Source organism: Leptonychotes weddellii, chromosome 15 (assembly GCF_054177405.1).
Source record: "Leptonychotes weddellii isolate Sample4059 chromosome 15, ASM5417740v2, whole genome shotgun sequence".
Classification (NCBI taxonomy): domain Eukaryota; kingdom Metazoa; phylum Chordata; class Mammalia; order Carnivora; family Phocidae; genus Leptonychotes; species Leptonychotes weddellii.
The window spans coordinates 17739404-17764984 of record NC_138383.1 but is presented as its reverse complement, the minus strand read 5'-3'; the positions used below and the strand labels follow the sequence as shown (position 1 = coordinate 17764984).

At 42.0% G+C, this 25581-nt stretch overlaps 1 protein-coding gene across 4 annotated transcripts in view; it reads right to left on the bottom strand.

Annotated features, from left to right (window-relative positions):
- EZH1 (enhancer of zeste 1 polycomb repressive complex 2 subunit) overlaps positions 1 to 24398 on the bottom strand; it is a 36096-nt gene extending 11698 nt beyond the window's left edge. Inside the window, exons 1-13 of one of the 4 annotated variants that reach the window (XM_081804953.1) lie at positions 24327 to 24398; positions 15522 to 15610; positions 14136 to 14263; positions 13894 to 14022; positions 12641 to 12760; positions 11160 to 11280; positions 8404 to 8580; positions 7238 to 7340; positions 6543 to 6706; positions 6071 to 6162; positions 2334 to 2514; positions 1889 to 2085; positions 320 to 411 (exon numbers count right to left, since the gene is read on the bottom strand). In XM_081804953.1, the coding sequence (XP_081661079.1) occupies positions 320 to 411; positions 1889 to 2085; positions 2334 to 2514; positions 6071 to 6162; positions 6543 to 6706; positions 7238 to 7340; positions 8404 to 8580; positions 11160 to 11280; positions 12641 to 12760; positions 13894 to 14022; positions 14136 to 14252 (1493 nt within the window). In that variant the 5' untranslated portion in view covers positions 14253 to 14263; positions 15522 to 15610; positions 24327 to 24398. Of the gene's footprint in view, positions 1 to 319; positions 412 to 1888; positions 2086 to 2333; positions 2515 to 6070; positions 6163 to 6542; positions 6707 to 7237; positions 7341 to 8403; positions 8581 to 11159; positions 11281 to 12640; positions 12761 to 13893; positions 14023 to 14135; positions 14264 to 15521; positions 15611 to 21829; positions 21983 to 24326 lie in introns of those variants that run through there. The other 3 variants (XM_081804954.1, XM_081804955.1, XM_081804952.1) reach the window with 3 other exon arrangements.
- Positions 24399 to 25581: the final 1183 nt, after the last annotated feature.

Genomic DNA, 25581 nt, shown 5'->3' with positions numbered 1-25581 from the left:
AAAGAAAAAACTCTGGTCAGAGTTGAGAAGTGGGAACAGTGGTCACTAACCACCCAACGAGGAGAAATGGCCTCAGGGTGGAGCCATGAGGCCAGCTCTCATCCCACTGGCCAGGAGCTTAAAGGGAAAGCAGACACTTATCTCCTGGTCCACAACATCCAGGGACGGGAGAAGGGCTGGTCCGAGGCACAGACCCACAGGGAGCATGGAGAAGGCTGGCCCTTTAGTTGTGCAATGCTATACTCAAGAGGGAGGCAGTTGGGGAGTCCAGGGGGAGGTCAGAGCACGGGGAACAGAAAGTCCTTTGTCCAACCCTTGCCTGTGCTTTCTTTTCTTCTTTTGCGACGGGTTCATGAGCTCATCTGTTGGCAGCTTCAGGATAAGTGATTCTTTGACTGCAAACTGAAAGACCTGGAAGAGAAATCCAACAGGACCTGTCACTCCTTGAGCCAGGTGGTCAGATAAGTGAGCCAACCAGGTGCTGGGCATGGGAGCGTTCTGGAGAACTCGAAGGCAGCTGACTGAGCACTTAGGGAGAGACAGAGTGGCACTGGGATATCGCATCACTGGCCTGGAGTTAATTCTTCACTACCTAGCCTGACTCAAGAAAAGAGAAATACTGAGCACAGTTACAACTTTCCTAGTCAGTAGCTTTTGATACCTCTGCCTACCAAGCCCTGAGTAGGATGATTCTTATCAACATTATCTGTCTCTTCTTAAGAAGGGCGACTTTGGGTACCTTGCGGAACCGAGTGGAAGAGAGGATACAAGCAGCACCACTTGGCTAACCACTAGCTCCCCCTGCTGGTATGAAGAGGGCAGAGTCTTGTCTATTTCAGTAAGCCAGCATTTCTGGAAGGCTGGTTTCTTTTCAACGTGCTTCTTTCCTATAGCATTCGTTTTTTTTGCGTCTTTTCCTTTTTGGCTGTGGGCCCTCTTGAGATTCTGTGAAAAGCACAAATCTTCTCGGGAAAATACACACAAAATTGTGTTGCACATGATTCTGTAGATTTTTAGGTTAAGAACCTGTGCCTCAAGGAAACAGGTATGAGCTCCAAAATGAAAGAAAAGGGCACTTCTCTTTACGCTTCTATTGCTTGTTCTAAGTAGAGGCATCATGCAGAAGAGGCCACAGAGACTCCTCCAAAAGTCAGGGAGCTAAGCAGCATGGCACAGTTCTGGTGTTCCTTTCCTATTGGACAGACCAGCCCCAACACCCGGTGACTCCCTGGCCCTGCTCTTCGGTCTGTCTTCTCATTGCAGTCAGGCAGAGACGGAGGGGCACTGGGACACCTGGTCCCACTGCCTCCAGAGCATCAGCGGCTGCTACCAGACTGTGATTCTAGTGATGGCATGAATGAGAACGGTGCGGTCCAGGCCCAGCTATCGGGGGTGGCAATTAGAAAAGCTAGCAATAGAACATCTGGAGGAAAAAGCAACTGAGGAGACTGACAGAGGGGCTGGGAGTGGCAGCTGCAGAAGCAGGAGCAGAAGCATGCCAGATAAGAAGGTCCCCTGAAAGACTTGGGAGCCCCTTCTAGGAAAGGGGTACACATTTAGAAAGACAGACAGGAACCAGAAACAAAGAACAAAGACCAAAAAAAGCTAAAAGAGTATAGAAACATCCAGAAGAGTTAGAGAGCGGCTAGAGGCAGAAATAAGAATTCAGCGAAGAGGAGAGCAGGTCCCCACGCACTGCGAGGCCTGGCATCTGCAGAAGGTCCCAGGTTTGGGGAACCCACCTCGTGGCCCAGAAGCACCCACTCACGAGAGACTGAGCCTAAGACAGCTTCCCTTGAGGTGGGCAGCCACACAAGATGGCAAAAGGGCTGACAGAGCAGTGGATGAAAGGAGGGCCGCGCGTGTCCCTGCTCTTCTCTGCTAGTACCTGCTTGCACGTCTTGGTGCCCAGAAGTCTGGCTATTGAACAGAAGTTGTTGAAGTAGGTGCCATGAAAGACTCGAAAAAGGGATTCCTCAGCCCCAGTCCATTCCACAGGCTCCAAGGGTGCCTCCACTACACAGAGCTGAGGTGGGGCCGGACTAGCCTTCTGCTTCGTGGGGGTCTGACAGCGAGAGTTGGCCTCTAAGAGAGGAGGAGATAAGAAACAGGACAAGAGAGAATGCAGTTGTCATCAGCAGCTTGCCGCAGACTCTGAAGGACTTCATGCTACCCTGAGGAACCAAAACATCTCCTGTCTCTACTGCCTATGGCGAAGCTGTGGAAAGAACTAACCGTTTTTAAAAGGTAGTTAACTTCAAGTGTTAGGCAGTGATCCCGCGTTTAGCAGAGGCCTTGAGTAGAAAGAAAAGATCGCTTTCTGTTCAGTGTACCTGAGGAACTGGAGGCCCAGTCATTGCCTGTATCCCTGTCACTGTCCCCTTCTTTAGTCTCAGCCACAGCAGAGGCTGAAGTGTTGGAGCAGGAAGCACTGACCATGTGGTGCCTTCGCCGGCGGCGACCGGAGCACTTGGAGCGAGGGTTGTGAAGCATGGCGTACTCCTTTGCTCCTTCCTGCAACGGATATGGTATAGCTGGGAAGCGGGAACAGGCCCAGAGTCACCATCCTGATCCCCTCCTCACAAACCACCTTCTTTAACACCTGCGCTTACATGCAATGACCCTGTCTTTTTCTTGCTCTGTACCATGTCAGTGTGACCATATAAAAGCTGCTTAACAAACATTCTAGGGGCGCCTGGGTGGCTCAGTTGGGTGAGCATCCGACTCTTGATCTCAGCTCAGGTCTTGATCTCATGGTTGTGAGTTCAAGCCCCGCATTGGGCTCCCCACTGGGTGTGAAGCCTGCTTAAAAAAAAAAAATTCTCAAACTTATAAATTTATCTAAAAAAAGATATAATCTATGCATCTTCAACTTTCCAGTGAGTTGTATCTAAAACTCATTTGCATGTCAGCTATATAGAATTTGAGAACACATTCTCCTGTAGATGAGGCAATGAGGTTCAGAAAGGGGAAGGGACCTGCTTCTCTTATACTCTACTACCATGTATTAGTATATATACTAATAGAAAACACCATATAGTATACAACATACAGTACAGTATTAATACAATAAATGTTACGTATAGAGTATATATACTAATATATTATACCATATATATACATGAGCATTATATTAGTATATAGCTCATTGTTCCAGAAGAGGAACAAGAATCAGGGCTCCCTGTCCCCAGGCCACATTGTTCTTTTTATTCTACTGCATTGCTTCTGTTTCAACAATAAAATATGTAGTCCTTAAATTTGTACAATATCACTAGTTACTTCTAGAACTTTCCTCCAAATCAGTATGTTAAACTTGGAAGGATATAGTTCATTACTTCATAGCTATGCTTTATTAAAAAAAAAAAAAAAGACCAAATAACTATCATTCAGCTTGATCATCTATCTTCTCATCAGACTTGGTTCCCAAATACTTCTAGCTGTTTCTGAAAACCAAATCTACAAGTAAAGGATAAATGTTTACTATTACTAAGGATATTCCGATTAATATCCTGCAGGCCTTAAAGGAAATTCTAAAGGAGAAGTTTTAAAATTAATTGAATCCAACATCATGTGCCTGTGCTACCCTGTGCACACAAAGCATCGCTTACAACTATTCTAACTCAAAAGGTTTAACATAAACATAATTAGCCTCCAGAGCTAATTTTAGCTCATGGGAAATAGAGGGTAGAGAAACAAGTTAAGTAACACCAGGAAAAAACCATAGACAAATCCAGAATATGGGACAGTATTCTACAAGATGATGAGCCTGGATTTTTCAAAACAAAAAGAAAAAAATGGTGTGATAATTTGAGATTAAAGGAGACTGAAAAGACGTAATAACCAAATATGACACATGACTGGATGACCTTGGTTTAGAGAAAACCCCAAACCCAGCTATCCTTGGTGCAGCTGAAAAAATTTAAATATGGAATGGACAGATGATATTATGAAATTCTTGTGAATTTTCTTAGGTGTAATAATGTGATTATATAAGAGAATGTCTTTATTTTTAGGAAGTGCATGCTAGGGCGCCTGGGTGGCTCAGTTGGTTAAGCGACTGCCTTCGGCTCAGGTCATGATCCTGGAGTTCCAGGATCGAGTGCCGCATCAGGCTCCCTGCTCAGCAGGGAGTCTGCTTCTCCCTCTCACCCTCCCTGCTCTTGTGCTCTCTCTCTTTCATTCTCTCTCTCAAATAAATAAATAAAATCTTTAAAAAAAAAAAAAGGAAGTACATGCTAAAATACTTTGCAAACAAGTATCTCAATGTCTGCGACTCATTTTCAAATGGCTCAGCAAAAGACATGCATACACAAATAGAGGGACAAAGTAAATATGGAAAAAATGTCATTAAATCTAAGACAAAGGTATCTTTCACCTTCTGTGCATGATTGAGAATGTTCTTAATAAAATGTGTGGGGGAAAATAGTCGAGCATTATAGCTGAATATGGACTGACTTCTAAAAAGCAATAAAACAAAAACACACACACAGACATACATTTTGGGCACTGATGGCATCTTTGTGAAGCATGTACAGGGTCGCAGGGTAACTGCTGTGAGAGGGACAACATATAAATGATGGCAAGTTGATATAACATGGTGTACTTTTAAAAGTGTGGAGTAATTTATTTATTTTTTTCAAGATTTTTATTTATTTGAGTGAGCAAGAGACAGAGCAAGTGAGAGACAGAAAGAGAGAGAGAGAGAAAGAAAGAGTGTGCACGTGTGGGGGGAGGGGCAGAGGCAGAGGGAGAAGCAGGCTTCCCGCTGAGCAGGGAGCCCGACGCGGGGCTTGATCCCAGGACCCTGGGATCATGACCTGAGCTGAAGGCAGACGCTTAACCGACTGAGCCACCAGGCGCCCCAAGTGTGGAGTAATTTAAAAAGCACGGCCTGTGGAGTTAGACCAGAGTTTTAATTTCATCATTGCCACAACACTGACACCTTAACAAATTTTGGACAAAATACCCAGTTTCTCCACTCAGGATGTTGTTGGAAGCATGAAAGTAAGATAATATATGGTAAGGGCCAGTGTGGTACTTGGCACGCAAGAAGGAGTCAATGCACATCAGGGAGAAAATAAATCAGATGAAGTCTATTTGTTCTTTTGCTATTATCATATGACTCATTTTCCACATGTATATCCAGTGGCCCTTTCTACCATCTTTTCTTCTATTATCCCACTAAAGATGGTCCCAAAGGCACTTGGTTGTATAACCTAATTTTAATTGGTAGCAGAAATTTTATCAAGGTATTTTATTCTTTATCTACCCTCACTGTATGGTGCAGAAAGCAAAACTGTGTCTTTGGCTAGTGCAACTGAACCTATTCCTTTCTAGTTCTAAGCGTACCGCCTTTCCACATGAATGCAGGGGAATTTATCCTGCTGCATAAAGTCTGTCCATCAGGGAAAGGTCCATCTGGCATCTGGCTGTTTACCTTACAATGAAACATTAGTGCTTTCATGTGTTATTTCTCCTATGTTTGTATGCATTTAAAGGAAGACAGCAAAGAAAATGCTGTCACAGACACGCACTCCTCACTCCATTAGCCTAACTTCACAGTCCTTAGTATCTGGGAGCTCCTTAACAGCAGAGGTCATGGGGCGCCTGAGTGGCTCAGTTGGTTAAGTGTCCGACTCTTGATTTCGGCTCAGGGTCATGAGATTGAGCCCCACGTCAGGCTCTACACTCCGTGTGGACTCTACTTGAGATTCTCTCTCTGCCCCTCACCCTGCTCACTCTCTCTCTCTAAATGGAAAAAGTTAAAAAAAAAAAAAAAAAAAAGAGCAGAAGTCATGTTTTATCTGTGCTTTATGACCCCCAGAGTGCTACATTTTGGCTCATTTGGTTTGTATTCTCAGCAGCAGAAAACAGAAGGACCATTTCCTGCTAAATTTTCAACAGAGTTAACAATGGCAGAACAGTTTAAGAACATACCAGCAAGGCGTGCCAGTCTGGCTCAGTCGGAGGAGCAGGTGACTCTTGATCTCGGGGTCATGAGTTTGAGCCCCATGTTGGGTGTAGAGATTATTTAAATAAATAAAAGTAAAAAAAAAAAAAACAAACATACCAGCAAAAGGAAGCAGTCTGTGCCACATGGTTCTGGTTCAATCTTGATCTCTTTGTTCTTGCGTTTATATACATTAGGGGTAGCGTGAAAAGCTGGAAAAAACAAAACTGTCCTGTTTCCAATGGTTCATCCACTTGATAGGATGGGGAAGAACAAAACTGAATTAGGGAGCCATTGTGGGAAAATTTAGATATAAACAGCTACCATCAGGGTGCACAAAATTTAATCATTTCTGACATCAACAATCCTTTCAAAGCTAATAGGTACAGGGACACTTAGGTTGCTGGTTATTCTGTCCTGACCGTGCAAAGCACATCACACTACAACTGAACAAGTGAGTATCGAACCGGCCCTTTGTAAAACCATCATCCGATCAGAAGCCAGGAACTCTGTATGATTAATGGAAATAAACAGAAGGAAATGGAGTTTGGGGATGGAGAACAGGAGAGCATTTCAGAGTCGCCCCACTCACGGTGAAGGAAGCAGTCGTATTTGAAGCAGCGCCGACAAAACAGTGTGTGGAAGGAGTGCAGAGACTGCTCCCGCTGCACGGACTTGGCATTAGGGCCGTCGATGTTGGGTGTGCACTGAGGGGGAAGTGCATTGGGGTCTGACATCTCCGTTAGCTCTCGATACCTATTTTTAAAAAGAGAGGTAAGAATTCCTTCCAAGGAAATGTCTTCGCTGAGAAAGTACAGACTGCATACTGCCACCCATCCAGGTACAGCCTGCCAAGGGAGACTGGGTTTTTTATGGGCTTCGTTGATGACGGAAGGGTGTATAACTAAGTGGATATGTTACTGCAATTGTGCAGGGCTGGGCATACGTCTGAAAGCAAAGAGAGGGCAGGTGAGAATTCTTACCACTGAACCACCCATGCGAAAGCAAAGAGAGGGAAAGATTTGGTAAGCATGGTGCTGGAGTAACTGCAGAAAAATGGCCGCATTTAGAAAGTTCTCTGCCCAAACTCATTCAAAATCCAGCAATGGTGACCCTTGGTATGGGAATGGGCATTTAGAGGTAAGCAGGCAAGCAGGAAATAATCAGAAGTGCAAGCAAATCACAGTGTACTTACCAGAAACAAGGCTTTTTATTAACCAAAAATAGGCTTGAATAACAGTTTTGCCTGAGCACTCTACATGGCCTGAGCGGGACAGCTTTCCCTACCTCTCCTTCATGTCATCTGGAACACCATTCTCAGGGAACATTGAGGCAATTGCACTGAAGATCATGTCATTTGGGAACTGTTTCTTGGAACTCTTTTTGTTGCCTGAATTGGAAATGACAAAAGACTCCTGAGTGCTATAATCAGAGTATGCAAACAAAACTGTTTGGTCATTTTCCCTTAGGTCACAGCATTTTGATTAGAGCGGCTTTGTTAACCTAACCACTGACTGTTTAGGAACACATAAAGAAGGTCAGTGCTATCTGGACTTATCTAATAGGCTACCAGTAATAAGGAAATCAGAGTCATGTATACGTTCATGACAAAACCCACAGTCCAAGATGGAAACTAGAGGGAAAAACCTGAGTTTTCGTGGAGAGATGTGAGTATTGAAGAATGCCATCATAATGATGGTGCTGAAGAATAAGACAGTGACACTATGTCCCCGGACATCTAATTACATAACAGAGAGCATAATTAAACATTAAGTTAATTAAATATTAACAACACGGAAAAATGCTTATGACAGAAGATCAAAAAAAAAAGGGATATAAAATTGTGTGTGGGAGGGGGCATGATCCCATTTCACATGATGCATATAAACATGTTGATTTATACATGTACTTTATTTTTTATGTATTTATTTTTAAAGATTTTATTTATTTTTTGACAGAGAGAGAGACAGTGAGAGAGGGAACACAAGCAGGGGGAGTGGGAGAGGGAGAAGCAGGCTTCCCGCTGAGCAGGGAGCCCAATGCGGGGCTCGATCCCAGGACCCTGGGATCATGACCTGAGCCGAAGGCAGCCGCTTAATGACCGAGCCACTGAGGCGCCCCATACATGTACTTTAAAAAGCCTGAGATATAGTTGACATATAGCATAATATTTATTTTAGGTACGTGTATGTATATATTCTTTGTGTGCGTGTGTATACACACACACACACATTTTTTAGATCTAGAAGGAAATATTAATGCTGATTATTCCTTGATAGTAAGATTATAGGATAATTATATTTTCTTCTTTATAACTTTCCATGTTTCCCAAACACACTACTTTGTTTTCCTTTTAAGTGGACCAAATGAGAAGCACCAACAGCCTTTAATAATCAACAATTCTGTTTCTCCCTTCTTCCCTCTCCCTGTCACTTTCAAAATGGAATATTTACCTTCAAGAGCGTGTCTTTTTCTCTTTCTTGTTACTGGCAGATCTTCTTTGCTGTCATCTTGCTTTCCATCTGAGGTGTCATTGTGCCCTTCCTCCTCCTCATCTGAGTATTGATTCAGAGCATCTACCAACTCCAGGAAAACTGCATCACTAATCAGGACAGATCCAGGGATCATCTCTGGAACATAAAGATTAGATGGATGAGCAGTGATTGTTTCATGCTCCATTAGTCCTGCTAGGAAGATTTTCTTGTACTCACTCCTGAGACCTAGATAGATAACATATGCACATTTTTATATGAACAACCAGGAAATTACAATAATTTGATTGACTCTTATAATGGCAACAGTTCAGCTGGTTGGAGTGGGAAATCCAGTTATTATAGGCTTTATTCTTACTAGGGTAGTTCATTCCTCAGTCACAGATCAACCTGTATTTATGGTCCAAAATCTCAAAGAAGTGTACAAACGATACAGATGGAACAGAGAAAGAATGATAACATGAAAATGTACTTGGTTTTGCTGCTGATGGCTTGGTAGTGACTTCTTTGAATCAAAAGACAGCATTATCTTCCTAAAATCATACTATATAGGGTTACACTAAAACCTAGGATAACGTCTTTGAACACTAGGGGGCGCTGTGGGTAGACAATGCATTTTCAACAGTACCCACAAGTGTCAAAACAGCTGGTGAGGCCATTGGTTTGCAAAACCATGGGGAGTCTCTCCCCATCTTTCCACTTCTTACACACTGGCAGCCCTTTCTAGAACTACAACTAGATCCGAATGACTCGCTTTCAGGATCGTCGGAATATTATAAGCAATTTCTGGGAGTTCAGGGTATATCTGGATCAAAGTAGGACAGAGAGATTATGCTCATTGCCATTCTCAGAGAAATGAAGAACAAAATGGCTTTGGATGGATTTATGGAAACCTCCTAAGATCATACTTCTTTGTGCACTAAACTTTCTCTCCAGCCACTGATTACTATATATATAAAATCCTTTTATGTCCCAACTCTTTTTACTTCTTAATTTACATTTCTTTTAATTTTTTATTTAAATTCAATTCAGTTAACATATAGAGTATTATTAGTTTCGGGGGTAAAACTTAGTGATTCGGGCGCCTGGGTGGCTCAGTTGGTTAAGCGACTGCCTTCGGCTCAGGTCATGATCCTGGAGTCCCTGGATCGAGTCCCACATCGGGCTCCCTGCTCGGCAGGGAGTCTGCTTCTCCCTCTGACCCTCCCCCGTCTCATGTGTTCTCTCTCATTCTCTCTCTCTCTCAAATAAATAAATAAAATCTTAAAAAAAAAAAAAAAAAAACTTAGTGATTCATCAGCCACATATAACACTCAGTGCTCCCCACTCCTTTTAAAATTTAACTGAGGGGGCACCTGGGTGGCCTAGTTGGATAAGCATCTGGCTCTTGGTTTTGGCTCAGGTCATGATCTCCGGGTCACGGGATCAAGCCCTGCATCGGCTCCACGCTCAGCACAGAGTCCGCTTAGGACTCTCTCTCCCTAAAATCTGTAAGAAATTTGAAAACATCTTACAGAAAAGCTGTCAGGTGTATGTAGGCCACTTAATCACTGAATATCTTGACCTGTCGACCTCTCATTGAGTACATTAGCCGTTGATAATCTGCCAATTTAAATGGCCCCTGTTTAAACTCTCATGCTTTGGAGACATACCTGTTCCAGAAGATAGCATTGAAAGTGCCACATTACACTTCTGTGGGATCTCTGCTAATGACACTTGGGAATTGTTTTAGTTAAGTCATTTTAGATAAAACATTTATTGTCACTGGATCCAATTGTCTGGTATTGAGTTATCAGTTCTTAAAAGATAAAAATTTTGAAGAGGTATGGGAGGAAGGAGTACATTTTATAAAATGTTACAATGAAGCTCAGAGTGACCTTTGAAGAGTAGGAGTGTTAGTATATTAAAAATCTGTAATGGACAGTTAAGGGAGTTACCAGAGAGAGAGAGAGAGAGAAACACATGAGCTTGCCAGGCAAGGATTGCAGTAGAGATTTTGTCTTTATCAAATAAACTTAAAGGAACAAGTTACAGTTAAAGTTTGAATGGGAGAGCCTGCCATTGTTGTTCCACATTGGATTGTTGCTGTTTACATTCCTTTGTTGAGCCTACATCTTCATAAGCTCTTTAGCAAGTGTATGTAGAACATCTACATCTTCATAAGCTTTTTAGCAGGTATATGTTGAACACCTCTGTTCATGGTCAAGACAGGATCAGAGGCCATGGATACTGACAACTGATTTGTCTGTTTTCCTCTTTTTCCATGACTATATCTACTGCCTCGTCTTGATTTATAAACAAAACTTGGAAAACCTACAAAAATAAGTGTTTTGTGGTTTATCTAGGAATAATATAGAAAATATTGCTGTTATTTTTGGTGAAGAAAATCAATTTTGTATAGATTATTTCAACCTAAATAAAATGTGAATTTTGTTAAAAAAAAAAAAAAAGACTCTCTCTCCCTCTCCTTTGGCCCCTCCCTCTGTTCTCTCACTCTCTAAAATAAACAAACAAACAAACAAAATCTGACTGAGGACATCCCACCCCCAACCCTGAGGACATTTTTAATACAAAATGTTTACTCCTAGCCACGTGATGACACTGAAATATTCTTCAGCCTGTACACATGAGGCAGCAGATAAAAGCAAGATGATGATATACCACAGAAGGGGCACCACTCCAGTAAAGTTTCCTCCCAAAGAGCCCAGCACCAATACCTTCTTCACCATGGACTTTCCCATCGTAGTTATTGATCAGCTCCTCAATGAAAGTCTCATCTTCTTCTTTCACCTCATCTCCCATGTAGGGAATATTGCACAAAACTGTCTCATCTTCTACCTGAAATCAAACCAGATGTGATTCATTCCATGAATCCACTAGGCATCTCCTCTTTCCTGTTTAATGGAATCTTTGCTGGGCCTTTTTTGCGGCTTGAATTTCCTGAAAACGCCTTTGGTTACAGAGTTTCCTGCATTTTTAAAGACCGGCCATTTTGTTTTGCCAGCAAAACCTCAAGTGGGAGGGGGCAATGTTACTCTTAGGGAAAAAAGTAAGTTTAACTACTTGAGGATATCAACTACCAAATGTTTAGCCTGATACTAACAGTGGTATTTCCACCAACATCTAGAATCTAACAGCATACTTATTATTCACAGTGATTCCATCTATTATCTAATTTTATCTACTAAACATCATTGTAAAACAGGTACAAATATCACTTAAACAACAGTCTAAAAAGTCTTCAATTTTAATTCTTCTCATAACTGTAGACACATAGATGAAAAGGAAGGCTTCCAAGAGTATAATCTGCAATATAACTAGAACAGTTAGTACAGAAACTGGGCAACCATAAAGTTTCTGGATATTCTATTATACAGACTAAGACTAACCTCCCATAATCATAATAAAAAACTATGATTATAACTCATGTCAATCACACTCAGTGGGAACTTAAAGTCGATTGCAGCATGAGCTATGAACATTTCCTGGCTAAAGAAACAATACTAATGGATTTTTGGGATTGTTGTTGTTCAGCAGAAAACACGGTTGTTTTTAATTCCCCAAGTATTAAGTAAAATTACTGTGAAGTTTTATTCTAACAGATGATTCCCTTTTGTAAACCTATATCCTATTCCAGTCAGAACTGTCACCAGGCAGATGATAAACAATGGCAGTATTTAGAGAGGACTGATTATCAGAACCAAAACTAATCCTAGTAGGAATCAGTATAAAGGCCCAGATGAAAGGCTCACGGATCCATGTGCACCTCTGTTATCTCAGTTGCTTTTATAGCATCTTGCCTTTAGGCGATTCAGAAAGGACTGCTCCATCAGCAGGGAGATGTCAACCTCCTTAAGCCTCAAGTGTCTGATTTAGACTGCATTTAACTGCACATTACAAAATTGGGCCAAAGTAGTAAGGGAGAATTGGAGTCTTGCCCAGTCTCATTCATTCAAAAAGGAACCAGCATTAACTCAGAAGTACACTTCAGGGAGCATAAAACCTAACAAGTAAGAACAACTTGCTATATATATACACATATATATTTAGAGTAAATATATTACAACAACAGCCTGCCCTGCATGTCCAAGCTTTGTTAAGTATAATCTGACAACCTTTACCCTAAGAGAAGTGCCAGCATACAAACATAAGAAAATCATACAGTTTACACAATTACCCCAGTGCTTTCAATACATACCATAAAGTTCTGCTGGAGAGGGGACCAGGAATACATGATGGGAACCAATGCAACTGTGTTCAGAGACCTCATTAACATATGTTGGCTTGCAAATCCTGGGAAAATGCTCTCTATGGTACACTGAAATATAAGCAAAGACAATGGAGAGGGAAACGCAAGCACACAACCCAAGAGAGAACTGCAGTTTCCTTCCAAGTTGATCCCAGTAGTCTTCTAATTCTTACAAGTTAAGAGGGCTTTTAACAATCAGCTCCTAAGAGGAACCACTGGACTATAAACCACTGCAAAGCAGGGGCTATCTCTTCTTCATCTTTGTGGCATCTACAGACTCCCAGCACGGTGCCTCTCACACTCAGCTGGTGTTTATTTCAATTTAAAGCTGCTGGTCTCCTTGGGCTGTACACAACAGCAAAGGGTCTCTCAAAGTCCTAGGAGATGAGGAAGTTTTCCTGAGGACCTAAACGTTAAGAGAGTTGACATCAACTTAGCTGCAGAGGTGATGGAGACAGTACAGGGGAAGTGAAACAGTACAGAAACTATAGTCATATTCTGTTTTGGAAAAGAAAATTGCTTTCAATACACTACCCACTCTTTATATTTTATTTTATTTTAATCTATTTATTTTTAAAGATTTTATTTATTTACTTGAGAGCGAGAGAGCACAAGATGGGGTGGAGAGGCAGAGGCAGAGGGAGAAGCAGACTCTGCCAAACAGGGAGCCCGATGTGGGGCTTGATCCCAGGACCCCGGGACCACAATTCAAGCCAAAGGCAGATAGACGCTCAACTGACTGAGCCACCCAGGCGCCCCTACTTTTTATATTTTAAAAATATTATCTCTTTTTAAGAAACTAAAATGAATTTTAGATTTATAAGAAGGAATATCCCTTTGATCAGTGTATTCCTGCCCATTATCCTGGGCACTTCTTTTCCAATATCAAAGTACCAGACATGCCAAACAAGGCACAAACAAGGTTGTTTTGAAGCTTGTACACAGAGCCCAGGAAATCAGACACTAAATTTTCTGTTTTTCTGTTTAAAAAAAAACAAAACACTCATGATTATACTCATTAACTGAGGAGAATAATAGGTGAATAGACTATTTAAGTTACAGATTTACCATCCTAGTTATTCAAAGCTGACTATAATAGCCGTATCTATTAACCTTATTTATTTTCTAATACGTCACGAATACAGAAAACAAACTTCAGCCCAAGGAAATGAGGAAGGCTGAGCTTAGACACCCAGAAGTACCTTTTTGAGAAAAGGATGCCCGCTCACGGGCTTCATCAATTGCACAGGTTGGACACGAAGCTTCTTCCACTCTTCATTGAGGATCTGGGTTTTTTCTTGAACCTTTGCAAAATTTGCTACATACAGAGCCTAGAAAAGCCAAGGGGACAATGGTTGGGATTTCAAGAGAAGAGTTTTAAAAAGCCCAGCCCTCCACATTGGATCAATATATTAAAATAGATAACCCGGGGGTTATTTTTGACCTTGGCGCCCATATTTGCCTGAAGCCGTTTCAGCTGCCGGAGTCGCATGTATTCAGATTTGACTTTTCTTTTCCAGTAAGTGATGCATTTGGACGTTGGGGGATTTGGCATATCCATTTTGCTGTAATCTAAGAGACCCAGACATGAGAAAAGGCATTTTACTGTCTGGAAATGAAGAATTCCTCAAACTCAAACAAACATGGTCAGTCATGCTTCCATTCCCACTGCATTTACTCATAAAAACACTGTTTAAAGAACCCAAATCTGTGAGTTCAACAAAAGGTTTCAATTAAAAAAAAAAAAAAAAGATTTCACATCAGTAATTCCTGGACTGATCACCAAAAAGCTCAGCCTCTGGCCTCCTGTGGTACCTTGTTTTTATTTTTTTTAATTAATTTATTTTTAATTTATTCATTTGATACAGAGAGATACAGAGAGAGAACATGAGTAGGGAGAGAGGGAGAGGGAGAAGCAGACTCCCCACTGAGCAGGGAGCCCGATGTGGGGCTCGATCCCAGGACCCTAGGATCATGACCTGAGCCAAAGGCAGATGCTTAACCAACTGTGCCACCCAGGTGCCCCACCTACTCAACACCTTGACTAAGAGAAATGTTCAGCAGGGATCAAGTTAATATCAAAGAGCTTCAGGGGCACCTGGGTGGCTCAGTCTGTTGCTCAACCGGGTGAGCACCTGGGTGGCTCAGTCGGTTGAGCAACCGTCTCTTGGTTTTGGCTCGGGTCATGATCTCAGGGTCATGAGATCGAGCCCCACACTGGGCTCCATGCTCAACCCAGAGTCTGCTTGAGACTTTCTCTCTCCCTCTCCCTCTGCCCCTCCTCCCACTCACTCTCTCTCTCTCTCAAATAAGTAAATATTTTTAAAATTAATTTAAAAAAGAGCTTCGTGCATAACTTGCATATAGAACAGAAGACTCCTGCCATGGAAGAAGGAACAAAGTACAGTTATCCCTCTTGTCTACGGAAGATATGTTCCAAGACCCCAGTGGATGCCTGAAACCATGGATAGTACTGAGCCCTACATCTACTTTTTCCCTCTACACACACACCTACAATACAGTTTAATTTATAAATTAGGCACCCAAAGAGATTAACAACAAAACCCAACAATAATATAGAGCAATTATAACAACAAAAAAGAGCTTCATGAAAAGATCCACCCACACTATAAAACTGTACCTGCCAAACTGTCTGAACCCCACCACATACCCAGCAATAAAGGTAGGAAATGACAACAGCATAATCTCATCTCCAAGTCAACAGCAAGACACAGAAATACAACACTGCAAATCACTTTTTTTTGGGGGGGGGGGTTGAATTAAGGTTCAAAGTTCTAAAAAAGTACTTACTGTAACACATTCTACCTACCTCATAGAATGCAAGGGGAAGTATCTGGTTTTATAATGTGCCTCCTGTTCTTCAGAGGAATGGCAAGACACAAAGGCAAAACAAATGAGCTTTTCAAAAGAGAATAGACAGTGGTTTTGAGTCAATGGAGCATATTTTTAGACCCTGATACTCTCAGTAGGATGCTCACCCAGAACTACACAGACTTTGAGATCTCTGCTAACACTATTTCTACATGTAAGTCAGGCCCCAATCATACTTGATGCCATTTGTCCTTTCTTTTATTAAATTCTATCCTTCCAGTCACGTGTGCAAATATATTCTCACAATTACCAAGTTCACAACCAATTTCCAGGCTCAGCCAGCAGACCCATCAACTGTTTTAGATAAAGAACAAATATTAAGTACATGTAAAAATTCAATAAAATCTATGAGGTTATGTTTTTATTCATATTAACTACTGAGATTTCCTAGAGAACTAGTTCAATTCATTTTTTAAAAAAGATTTTATTTATTTATTTTGATATATAGAGAGAGACAGCAAGAGAGGGAACACAAGCGGGGGGGGGGGGGGGCTAGAAAGGGAGAAGCAGGCTTCCCGCGAAGCAGGGAGCCCAATGTGGGACTCAATCCCAGGACCCTGGGATCACGACCTGAGCCGAAGGCAGATGCTTAACGACTGAGCCACCCAGGTGCCCCTAGTTCAATTCATTTCACCTAGCATTTTAAGTTAATGAAAACATTACAAGGAGCTATGAAGAGTCAAAATTTGAAACAGAAACTAAAGTTTCAGGCCTTGTTTTTTAAATTTTATGAAAAAAATTTTCTTTTGGGGTTTAACATATTTCTTCTAGAGAAGCATTTTTATGATTACCTGTTTTTCTCCACAAGGAATGACAGCACCGACAAGAAAACAGCAAAACTTAACCCACTATTTCCCATCTGTCACAATCAGACATGATTATATTATCTCATGCACATGGACTTTAAGAGACTATACCTGATTGTTTCATTTGAAGAACCAAATGGATTAGGGTAATGCGATGTTAAATTCAGAGGATAAAGGAAGGAAAGAATAGCAAAGAAGCAGACAGACTCACTGTGTTTACTGTTAACTCAATCAAGTGATTCAAGCTCTTAAAAACAGAATTCCCTGTGAGTTAAATATTCTCTCTCTGGGGTAAGGGAATGAAACAACAACAGCATAATCTAAGAATCTGAATCCCAGACTGCTAAGGTGCTGGGGTTACCAAAAAAAAAAAAAAAAAAAAATCTGAATCTCTTTCCCACAAATTGCACCATCTCTCTTCGTCCTATGTCTTTTAAACACTTCTCATTCGGGCGCCTGGGTGGCTCAGTTGGTTAAGCGACTGCCTTCGGCTCAGGTCATGATCCTGGAATCCCAGGATCGAGCCCCGCATCGGGCTCCCTGCTCGGCAGAGAGTCTGCTTCTCCCTCTGCCCCTCCCCCCTCTCATATGCTCTCTCTCATTCTCTCTCTCTGAAATAAATAAAATCTTAAAAAATAAATAAATAAATAAATAAATACTTCTCATTCCTCATGGAATGGGGCCAAAAGAGGGGCTTTTTTTTTTAATAAAACTATTTAAGTACATACAACACACTCACGTGTAATATTAAGTATATTGCTCACATAATTTCTGTCCTGAACAAGCATAAAAATAGTCTGCTCCAGAAAATGATAAAATGATTCAAATCTAGTTTAAAACTGCCTCTCTCAAACACCTTAGGTTACCCCTACTGAGACCCAAACGTTATAGATCATAATTCAGTGAGACTTCATAACCTCCTAAAAATTGGTTTTGAACTGCAATCCTTCTCCCATTTTCTGGGGGAGCACATTTCCCTTTTTGCAATAGTAAGCTTATGTCAGGTTGCTCTGTCCATTTAAAACTGGGGATCAAATAATGGAAAAGAATAAAATCCACAGATGCTAGGGTATGTATGTGTAGATTTCTTAGAGATGGCCACAGAAAAATATCAATATTTTTGTTAAAGAAAGGAGTTATAATTGAAATGTGATCTACAGCCTGTAAAAAGAGATGACAGGACACACAGTCCAATAATTAATGGCATCATTTCTAATTTTACTCAAGTGCTTTATTTGGCCAGAGGAGTATACAGTACACACGAAAACGCCATTGAATTTTAACCAATCACAATGTAAAGTAAGTCACACTTCCTCCTTTTACAATTAATGTGATATCTGAATCTCATGTGACCATGAGCCAATATTTATTTTGCCTGGCTTTTTAATGGGTCTTCAAAGTCTCTAAAGGTTTATTTGGCAGTTGGTCAATCCCCACTGAGTGTATGAGGAAGACAAGACACACTGTTTGGAACAGATAGGTATGATTAAAATAAACACCTGAAACAGCCGTAAGATGGGTTCTCATAGCATCTGCATTCCGACCAACAACTATCACTTCAAGACTTTTTTTAATTTAAAAAGCAAACAAAAACTCATCATTCAGTGGAACCTATTTGGAGAAATGAGTTCATTCATCTTGGGCAAAGGGAGTGGCACACAAAAAAATACTTTATATTTCTACCAGATGGATTCTTTAGTTACTGACACATGCAAAACAGCCATTTACATTCCAGTTAAGTACTAGGCCAGTACTTTACAGCTTTTCATTATATTCACTTAAACATTGAAAATAAACTCCAAAACATAGGATGTTTTGGTCAATAAATTTAAGAATAAGCCATATATATATATGTATATATATATGTACATATATATATATATATATATATATATATATATATATATCTCCTCCAACTTAATAAGATAACCCAATAGAAAGTTGGCAAAAAATTTGAATGGATACTTCACCAAAAAAAAGATATAGGAATGGCAAATAATTGCACAAAAAGATACTCAATATCACTATTAGTCATTAGGGAAGTACAAATTAAAACCAAAATGGGAGCGCCTGGGTGGCTCAGTCGTTAAGTGTCTGCCTTTGGCTCAGGTCATGATCCTGGAGTCCTGGGATCGAGCCCCGCATCGGGTTCCCTGCTCCACAGGGAGCCTGCTTCTCCCTCTCCCTCTCCCACTCCCCCTGCTTGTGTTCCTTCTCTCTCTGTGTCTCTCTCTGTCAAATAAATAAATAAATAAATAAAATCTTAAAAAAAATAAATAAATAAAACCAAAATGATGGGGGCGCCTGGGTGGCTCAGTCGATTAAGCGACCAGACTCTGGATTTCGGCTCAGGTCAGGATCTCAGGGTCATGAGATCCAGCCCTGAGTCAGGCTCTGTGCGGGGTGTGGAGTCTGCTTAAAAGATTCTCTCTCCCTCTTCCCCTTCCCCAGTGTGCTCTCTCTCTCTCCCTAAACAAAACAAAACCCAAAAAGCAAAAACAAAAACAAAAAAACCCAAAATGATGGACTACAACACCCCCACTAGGATGTCTAAAATCAAAAAGATTGATGATACCAATTGTTGGTGAGGATGTGGAGCAACTAGAAACCTTGTACCTTGCTGGTGGGAGTGCAAAATGGCAGAGCCACTTAAGAAAACAATTTGCTAGCTTTTTTTTTTTTTTAATAAAGTTAAATATATACTTACCATACAACTTGGCATACAGTTTCTATTATTTATCCGAAAGAAATGAAAATATATGTCCCCACAAAGACCTCTACACAAATGTTCATAGCACCTTTATTCATAAAAGCCAATAAGTAGAAACAACACAAGTATATCTATGAAGTCCTGAATGGATACAAATTATAGTATATACGTAGGATGGAATACTACTCAGCAAAAAGGGAATGAAGAGCTCCTCCTTCCTACACATGCACAATATGTCTGAAGAGCATTATGCTAAGTGAAAAAAATCAGACACACAAAAAAACTATGTACTATATGACAAATCTACATTGACAGAAAGCAGATAGGTGGTTGCCAGGGGCTGAGGTTGGGGAAAGGGATTACATGGAAAGAAGCATAAAGGAACTTTCTTGGGACTCTGAAAAATGGTCTCTACCATGGCTGTGGTGATGCTTATATGACTAGGCACTTTTATGAAAACTCACTGAACTGTATATATAAAATGTGAATTTATCATATGTAAATTTTTACTTCAATAAAGCTGATTAAAGAAAAAAGTAAGTCTTTCTTGATGATAGATCAATCCAGTAATTTTCTAGAGATCTTTACTATAAAAATCAGTATGCAGGGGAGCCTGGGTGGCACAGTAGGTTAAATGTCGGACTCTTCGTTTCAGCTCCAGTCGTGATCTCAGCATCATGAGATCCTGCCCCACGTCAGGCTCCATGCTCAGTACAGAGTCTGCTTAAGACTCTCTCTCCCTCTGTCCCTCCCCCCTGCTTTCTCTTTCTCTCTCTAAAATAAATAAATAAATCTTTTTTAAAAATCAGTAGGCAATTCCACCTTTTAAAAAAACTTCGGGTGAGGGCACTTGGGTGGCTCAGTCGGTTAAGCGTCCGCCTTTGGCTCAGGTTATCATTCCTGGGATCTGGTCCCGCAACAGACTCCCTTCTCAGCAGGAGTCTGCTTCTCCCTCTACTCCTCCCCCCTGCTAGTGATCTCTCTCTCTCTCTCATGCTCTCTCTCAAATAAATAAATAAAATCTTAAAAAAAAAACAAACAAAAAACTTTGAGTGACTTCACAACGAATAATAACAGTAGAATGATCAATACTGGGTCATTAACTGTAAAAAAAAATGTTACCTGTATGCTAATGTAAGATGTTAATAATAAGAGAAACTGGATATGGAATCTATGGAAACTCCTTCTACTACCCTTATTTTTTTTGTAAATTTAAAACTGTTCTAAAAAATTAAGTTTATTTTTTTAAAAAGTTGATAATTGGAAATAAGAACTACCTTATTGGGGTACTGGGGTGGCTCAGTTGGTTAAGGGACCAGCTCCTGACTTCAGCTTGGATCATGATTTCAGGGTTGTGGGGTTGTGGGATTGAGCCCCGGGTGGGGCTCTGTGCTCAGTGGGGAGTCTGCTTGAGATTTTTCTCCCTCCCTCCCCACCAGCTAAAATAAATAAATAAATCTTTAAAAAAATAATAACTATCTTATTTACATGTCAAATCTCCACAAAAAGAGAAAGCTCATAAAAACTGAAATCTTTCCCCAGAAAATTGGATCTCAATTTGTTTCAAAGGCTAAAACTGGAATGTAGTCTATCACTAGTTGGAAATGGGAAAACTTTATTGAAATGTTTGGAGATAAAACATTTAAAGAACAATATTCTTAAATTTAGAGAGGTTGAGATCAGAATATTAAAGTTCCAAACTATGAAGTTCTTTCACCCACATACAGGGACCCCTTTGCAGAAAGAGCTTCTCTTTGGGGCAAGTTCAACATCTTTACTACTTTCTTTTACAACAAATAATTCTATCAAACGGCAGACTAAGTAAGCCTTCAGAAGCAGATGGCACTGTAGATTTTTAAATTTTCCATCTCATTCTTTCCTTTTTAGCTCCTGGTGGAGTTGAAACACAAACAATAGGGGTGAACCTACCTCTGCAAAGAGCTCTAGAAACACACAATTGAGTCATTTCGGTGATCACCAATTTCATCAACATTCCATTAAAATCAACTCTGTGGCTAAGTACACAGCCTGATAGATCCTGTAATTAGGATTTTTAAGTACATCTTTAAATTATACCCTCCCACTTGTCCAAGTTATTTACATTTGTTATTAGTTTGAGCTTCTGAGCACTCTGCATGTAGAAAGAACCTTACTAACAGGAAGCTGTGATCCTGAATTCTTATTTAAAAGAAAATTATAGCACTAATATTTTTTAGCATTGCTTGATTAAGAGAATCAGGTCATTTGCACTGGAGACAATGGTGGTAAAAATTAAAGCAGGATGAGTCTTTAGGAAACCCATAGGAAAATGCTGGCTCTCAGGATATGTAATGCTGACTTAGAAGAGTTAAAGCAGTCTTAACAGGCTAGAGCCCTACTTGGCTGGTTCTGTACTACACTAGCACAAAGCCTAATCTTTAGTGATTGCTCATTATCATTTAATAAAAAGACTTTTTAGTTATTCCATTTCAAATCAAAGTATTAAGGTAAGTGTGTCAGAGAACAACACACAAGAGGCACTAAGCCCCAACTACCAGGGCGCCTGGGTGGCTCAGTCATTAAGCGTCTGCCTTCGGCTCAGGTCATGATCTCAGGGTCCTGGGATGGAGTCCCACGTCGGGCTCCCTGCTCAGTGGGGAGTCTGCTTCTCCCTATCCCTCCCCCCTCCCACTCTCTCTCTCTCTCTCTGATAAATAGATAAAATCTTAAAAAAAAAAAAAAACAACCAACTACCTGTTCAGTAATTCATGATTTTAAGGTTTGGAGCACTGAGGTCCCAAATGACAGGCTGATGGAGTAAAGAGGTAGGAAGGAACCAATATTCAGATGTTCTGTTTGGACAAATTAAAAAAAAAAAAAAAAAAGCTAGGGACTTTCTGGAATGAAGGCATTCCCTAAGAGCAGTTTTTCCTTTTTAAACCTTCCCCCTCAATCCTAATCCTCTTCACCTTTCCCCATATGCTTTTTTCCCTTTTCTTTTTAGTTTTTAACTAGCCTATGTAGAAAATGTAATGTGTTTTTAGGGTTGCTGCCTCCAACCTTTTTTGGTAAGTTGCTAGTCAACAATTAGAAACTTTTTACATTTAGTCCAAGACAGGAAAAAGATACACTTAATGAAATGAAGTGTTACATGCTTCAATAAGACACAAAGCAAGAGCAGAAACTGTTACCCACAGGACTAAGGAAACCAAATTTTTTATCTCAAGAATTAAATAGACAAAATTGATTATTTTAAATTGTTTTTAAAAGGCATGCTAGCTCATGGGGCGCCTAGGTGGCTCAGTCGGTTAAAGCAGCTGCCCTTGGCTCAGGTCATGATCCCGGGGTCCTGGGATCGAGCCCCGCATCGGGCTCCCTGCTCTTCAGGGAGCCTGCTTCTCCCTCTCCCTCTGCCTGCTTGTGCTCTCTCTCTCTCTCTCTGTCAAATAAATAAATAAATAAAATCTTAAAAAAAAAAAAAGGCACGCTAGTTCAAAGGCAAGTAAGTATAAGGGAAACAAGTCTGACCACATTTTCTCACTTTTTCCCTTCTCATGAAAGTCTTCTTGGGAGTAAAATTTCAGTTTTTAATCCAAGGCTCCTTATTCTATTGCTGTTTCAAAGAGAATTAAAGTAACACCATAGTGAATAAGTTATTTCCACTTCAGGGAGTTTTGTGCTTTAGCATCAAGTTCCATGATGGGTCTAAAAGTACTCTGCCAGTTAGTGGCAGAACTAGGATCCAGACTTCCGGACTCCAAGTTCCAGAGATCTACCCACTATTTATTTATTCCACAAATACTTACTGAGCACCTAACAATGTGCCTGGCACTATTTTAGGTGTTTAGGGTATATCAGTGAATAAAACAGGCAAACATCCCTGCCTCGGAGAGTTAATTCACAGTGGCTGTGAGACACACACTCTTCCTAACAGTATTATTACATTTTTATAGATGGTCCTTTCCTCTATTACAAGTGTTTTAAAGGGGGGGGGGGAGTACTTATCTCCTAACATACACCTTCTTCTATGTAAGTAAGTAATCTCTTTTATCACTGCCACACCATCCCAGCCCTGTGGATTCCAAGGCTTAAAATAGACAAGCTCTCACAGAAACCTCTGATAGAGTTAGTTAGCACCTTCTCCGGCTGGAAACTTCCTTCAGTGCCGGTTTCCTAAACTTAAAAGCACCGGTGGGGGTGGGAGTTCTCTTCAAAGACATCACTGCACTAACCGAGGAGGAAGAGACCACACTTTCCACACCGTCTTTGCACACACCCAGTTGTTCATCGACCTCGGTTCCTTTCTCTCAACCGCGCCCCTCAATCGCTAGGCTCCCCACCCAGCTACCCCATTTACAATCCTACATGTCACCCATCAAAAGCCCACTCTCCATATTCCACCGGGACACTAACATCCTTCTACATCCCTTTCCCTCCCCGCCCCCGGAACAATTTCTTAGTAAGAAATAAGTTTGTCCCGCATTTCCTAACTGCCATGTCCCAAATACAACACCTTGCCTTTGCTTCAAGGCGCTTCCCCTTCTATCCCTCGATCCTCAGGAGAGTTCTGGGGTGGGCAGGGGTTGGCGCGAGACCAAATTTAGAGAGAAGCAGCCAGCCTGCTACTCGGGGCCGGGACAGGGTAGAGGCGTGCGAGGCGCGTAGCGCGCAAACGTGAAGAGGCACTCCGCACGCGCTGGACCCCGAAGTGAGTGCCCCCTTTCATTTTGAGCCTAGGAACCTCCCTCGCCTCACCTTGGTCCCAGCCCTGTTTTTACTGCCACCCCTCCCTCAACACCCCCCAAAGTCATCACAAACAGCCCCCGCGTCTAGCCCTCCCAGTGCATAGCCCCAAGTCCCTGGGAGTCCACCTCGCTAACGGCCCCCACAGGTGCCACCGCCCACCCGCGCCCTCTCCGCTCTGGGGCTCCCGCCCACCCGGCCCACCCCGCCCTCCAAGGGAGTCCCCATCCCCGGGCCCGCCCCCGCCGCTCCTCCCCCGGACACACCGCCCGCCCTCCCTGCCCCAGACGCGGTCCTCGCCGGGGGCTCGTTCGTCCCATCGCCCCCTTTCCTCCAGCCCTCGGACGGGGAGGGGGCGCCCCGCTACCCCCGGCCAGGCAGGCAATGTGTCCCTCCGCTTCCTCCCAATTCTCTGACCCCTTCGCCTCTCCCTCCCTCAGGCCACGGGTGGCGAAATGCCGAGGCCGGGCCCCACCGCCCGGCCCGGGCTTGTTTACTCACTCACCCTCCATCCCGAGCCGCAGGGACCCGCCGCTAGGACGCCTGCGCGCCGCGGCCCCGCCCCCGCGCCGCGGCCCCGCCCCGCGCCTCCTCCCGGCGCCTGCGCACTGCGCCGCCCGCGCCCCGCCCGTGGGGCCACCTGGGCTTCCTTCTTCGCACGTCTGTCGTTTGGCGCCAGTACTCCGAACTCAGGAGTGCCAGGCGATGCGGTCCGAGCCGGACGGTTTCCAAGGCGGCGCTGTCAGGGGACAGGAAGGGCTCTCGGGGAGCCTCCCAGAGCTACTAATATCTTCTTGGAGACCCTATCCAGCGGTTGCACCATCTTCACAGGCTGGCGTCAAGCCACGTTTCACTTCAGCATTTGAAACCAACCCGGAACCCCTTCATACTGATCCCTCACACCTACCAATACCTCCAAACACCCCTCTACGAGCTCTAAATTATCCTTCTTGCTTTATTTACACCCGGCTTCCCTATTTTGTCAAAAGTTTTCCCAGTCACTTAGATTCAAATGAATAGCCTTGTATCAAAGTATCTCCTCACAAGATACCTATAAGTTACAAAGGAAAAAAAATAGTAACTTTACAGGACTGAAAGCTGGCAGACATCACCTTAAGCAAGTGGTCAAAGTTAACATCACCTTAAAATTAAAAACAAAACAAAACAAAATTAACATCACTAGTGATGAGAGATGGTTTTATTAGGTGCCCCTCGATATGATGCAATGAGAAGGGCACAAAATCCCTTCTGTAGTATTCTTGAAAAAAATGCATAAGCTGAATTTAATCATAAGGAAACATCAGACAAATCCAAAATAAGGGGCGATCTACAAGATAACTGGCCAGCATCTTTAAAAATGTGATGGTCATGAAAAACAGAAAGAGTGAGGGGGCACCTGGGTGGCTCAGTCGGTTAAGCAGCTTAGGTCATGATCCCAGCGTCCTGGGATTGAACCCCAAGTTGGGCTTCCTGCTCCGAAGGGAGTCTGCTTCTTCCTCTCCCTTGGCCTGCCGCTCCCCCTTCTTGTGCTCCCTCTCTCCATCAAAGAAAGAAATAAAATCAGAAAGAAAGAGAAAGAAAGAAAGAAAGAAAGAAAGAGAAAGAAAAAGAAAGAAAGAGAAAGAAAGAAAGAAAGGGACTATCCCAGATTGGAGGAGACTAAGGAAACAGGACAATTAAAGGTAATGTGTGATTGTGTGACTCTGGATTGAATCCTGGTCAAGAAGAAGGACACCAGTAGGATAATTGATGAAGTTAGA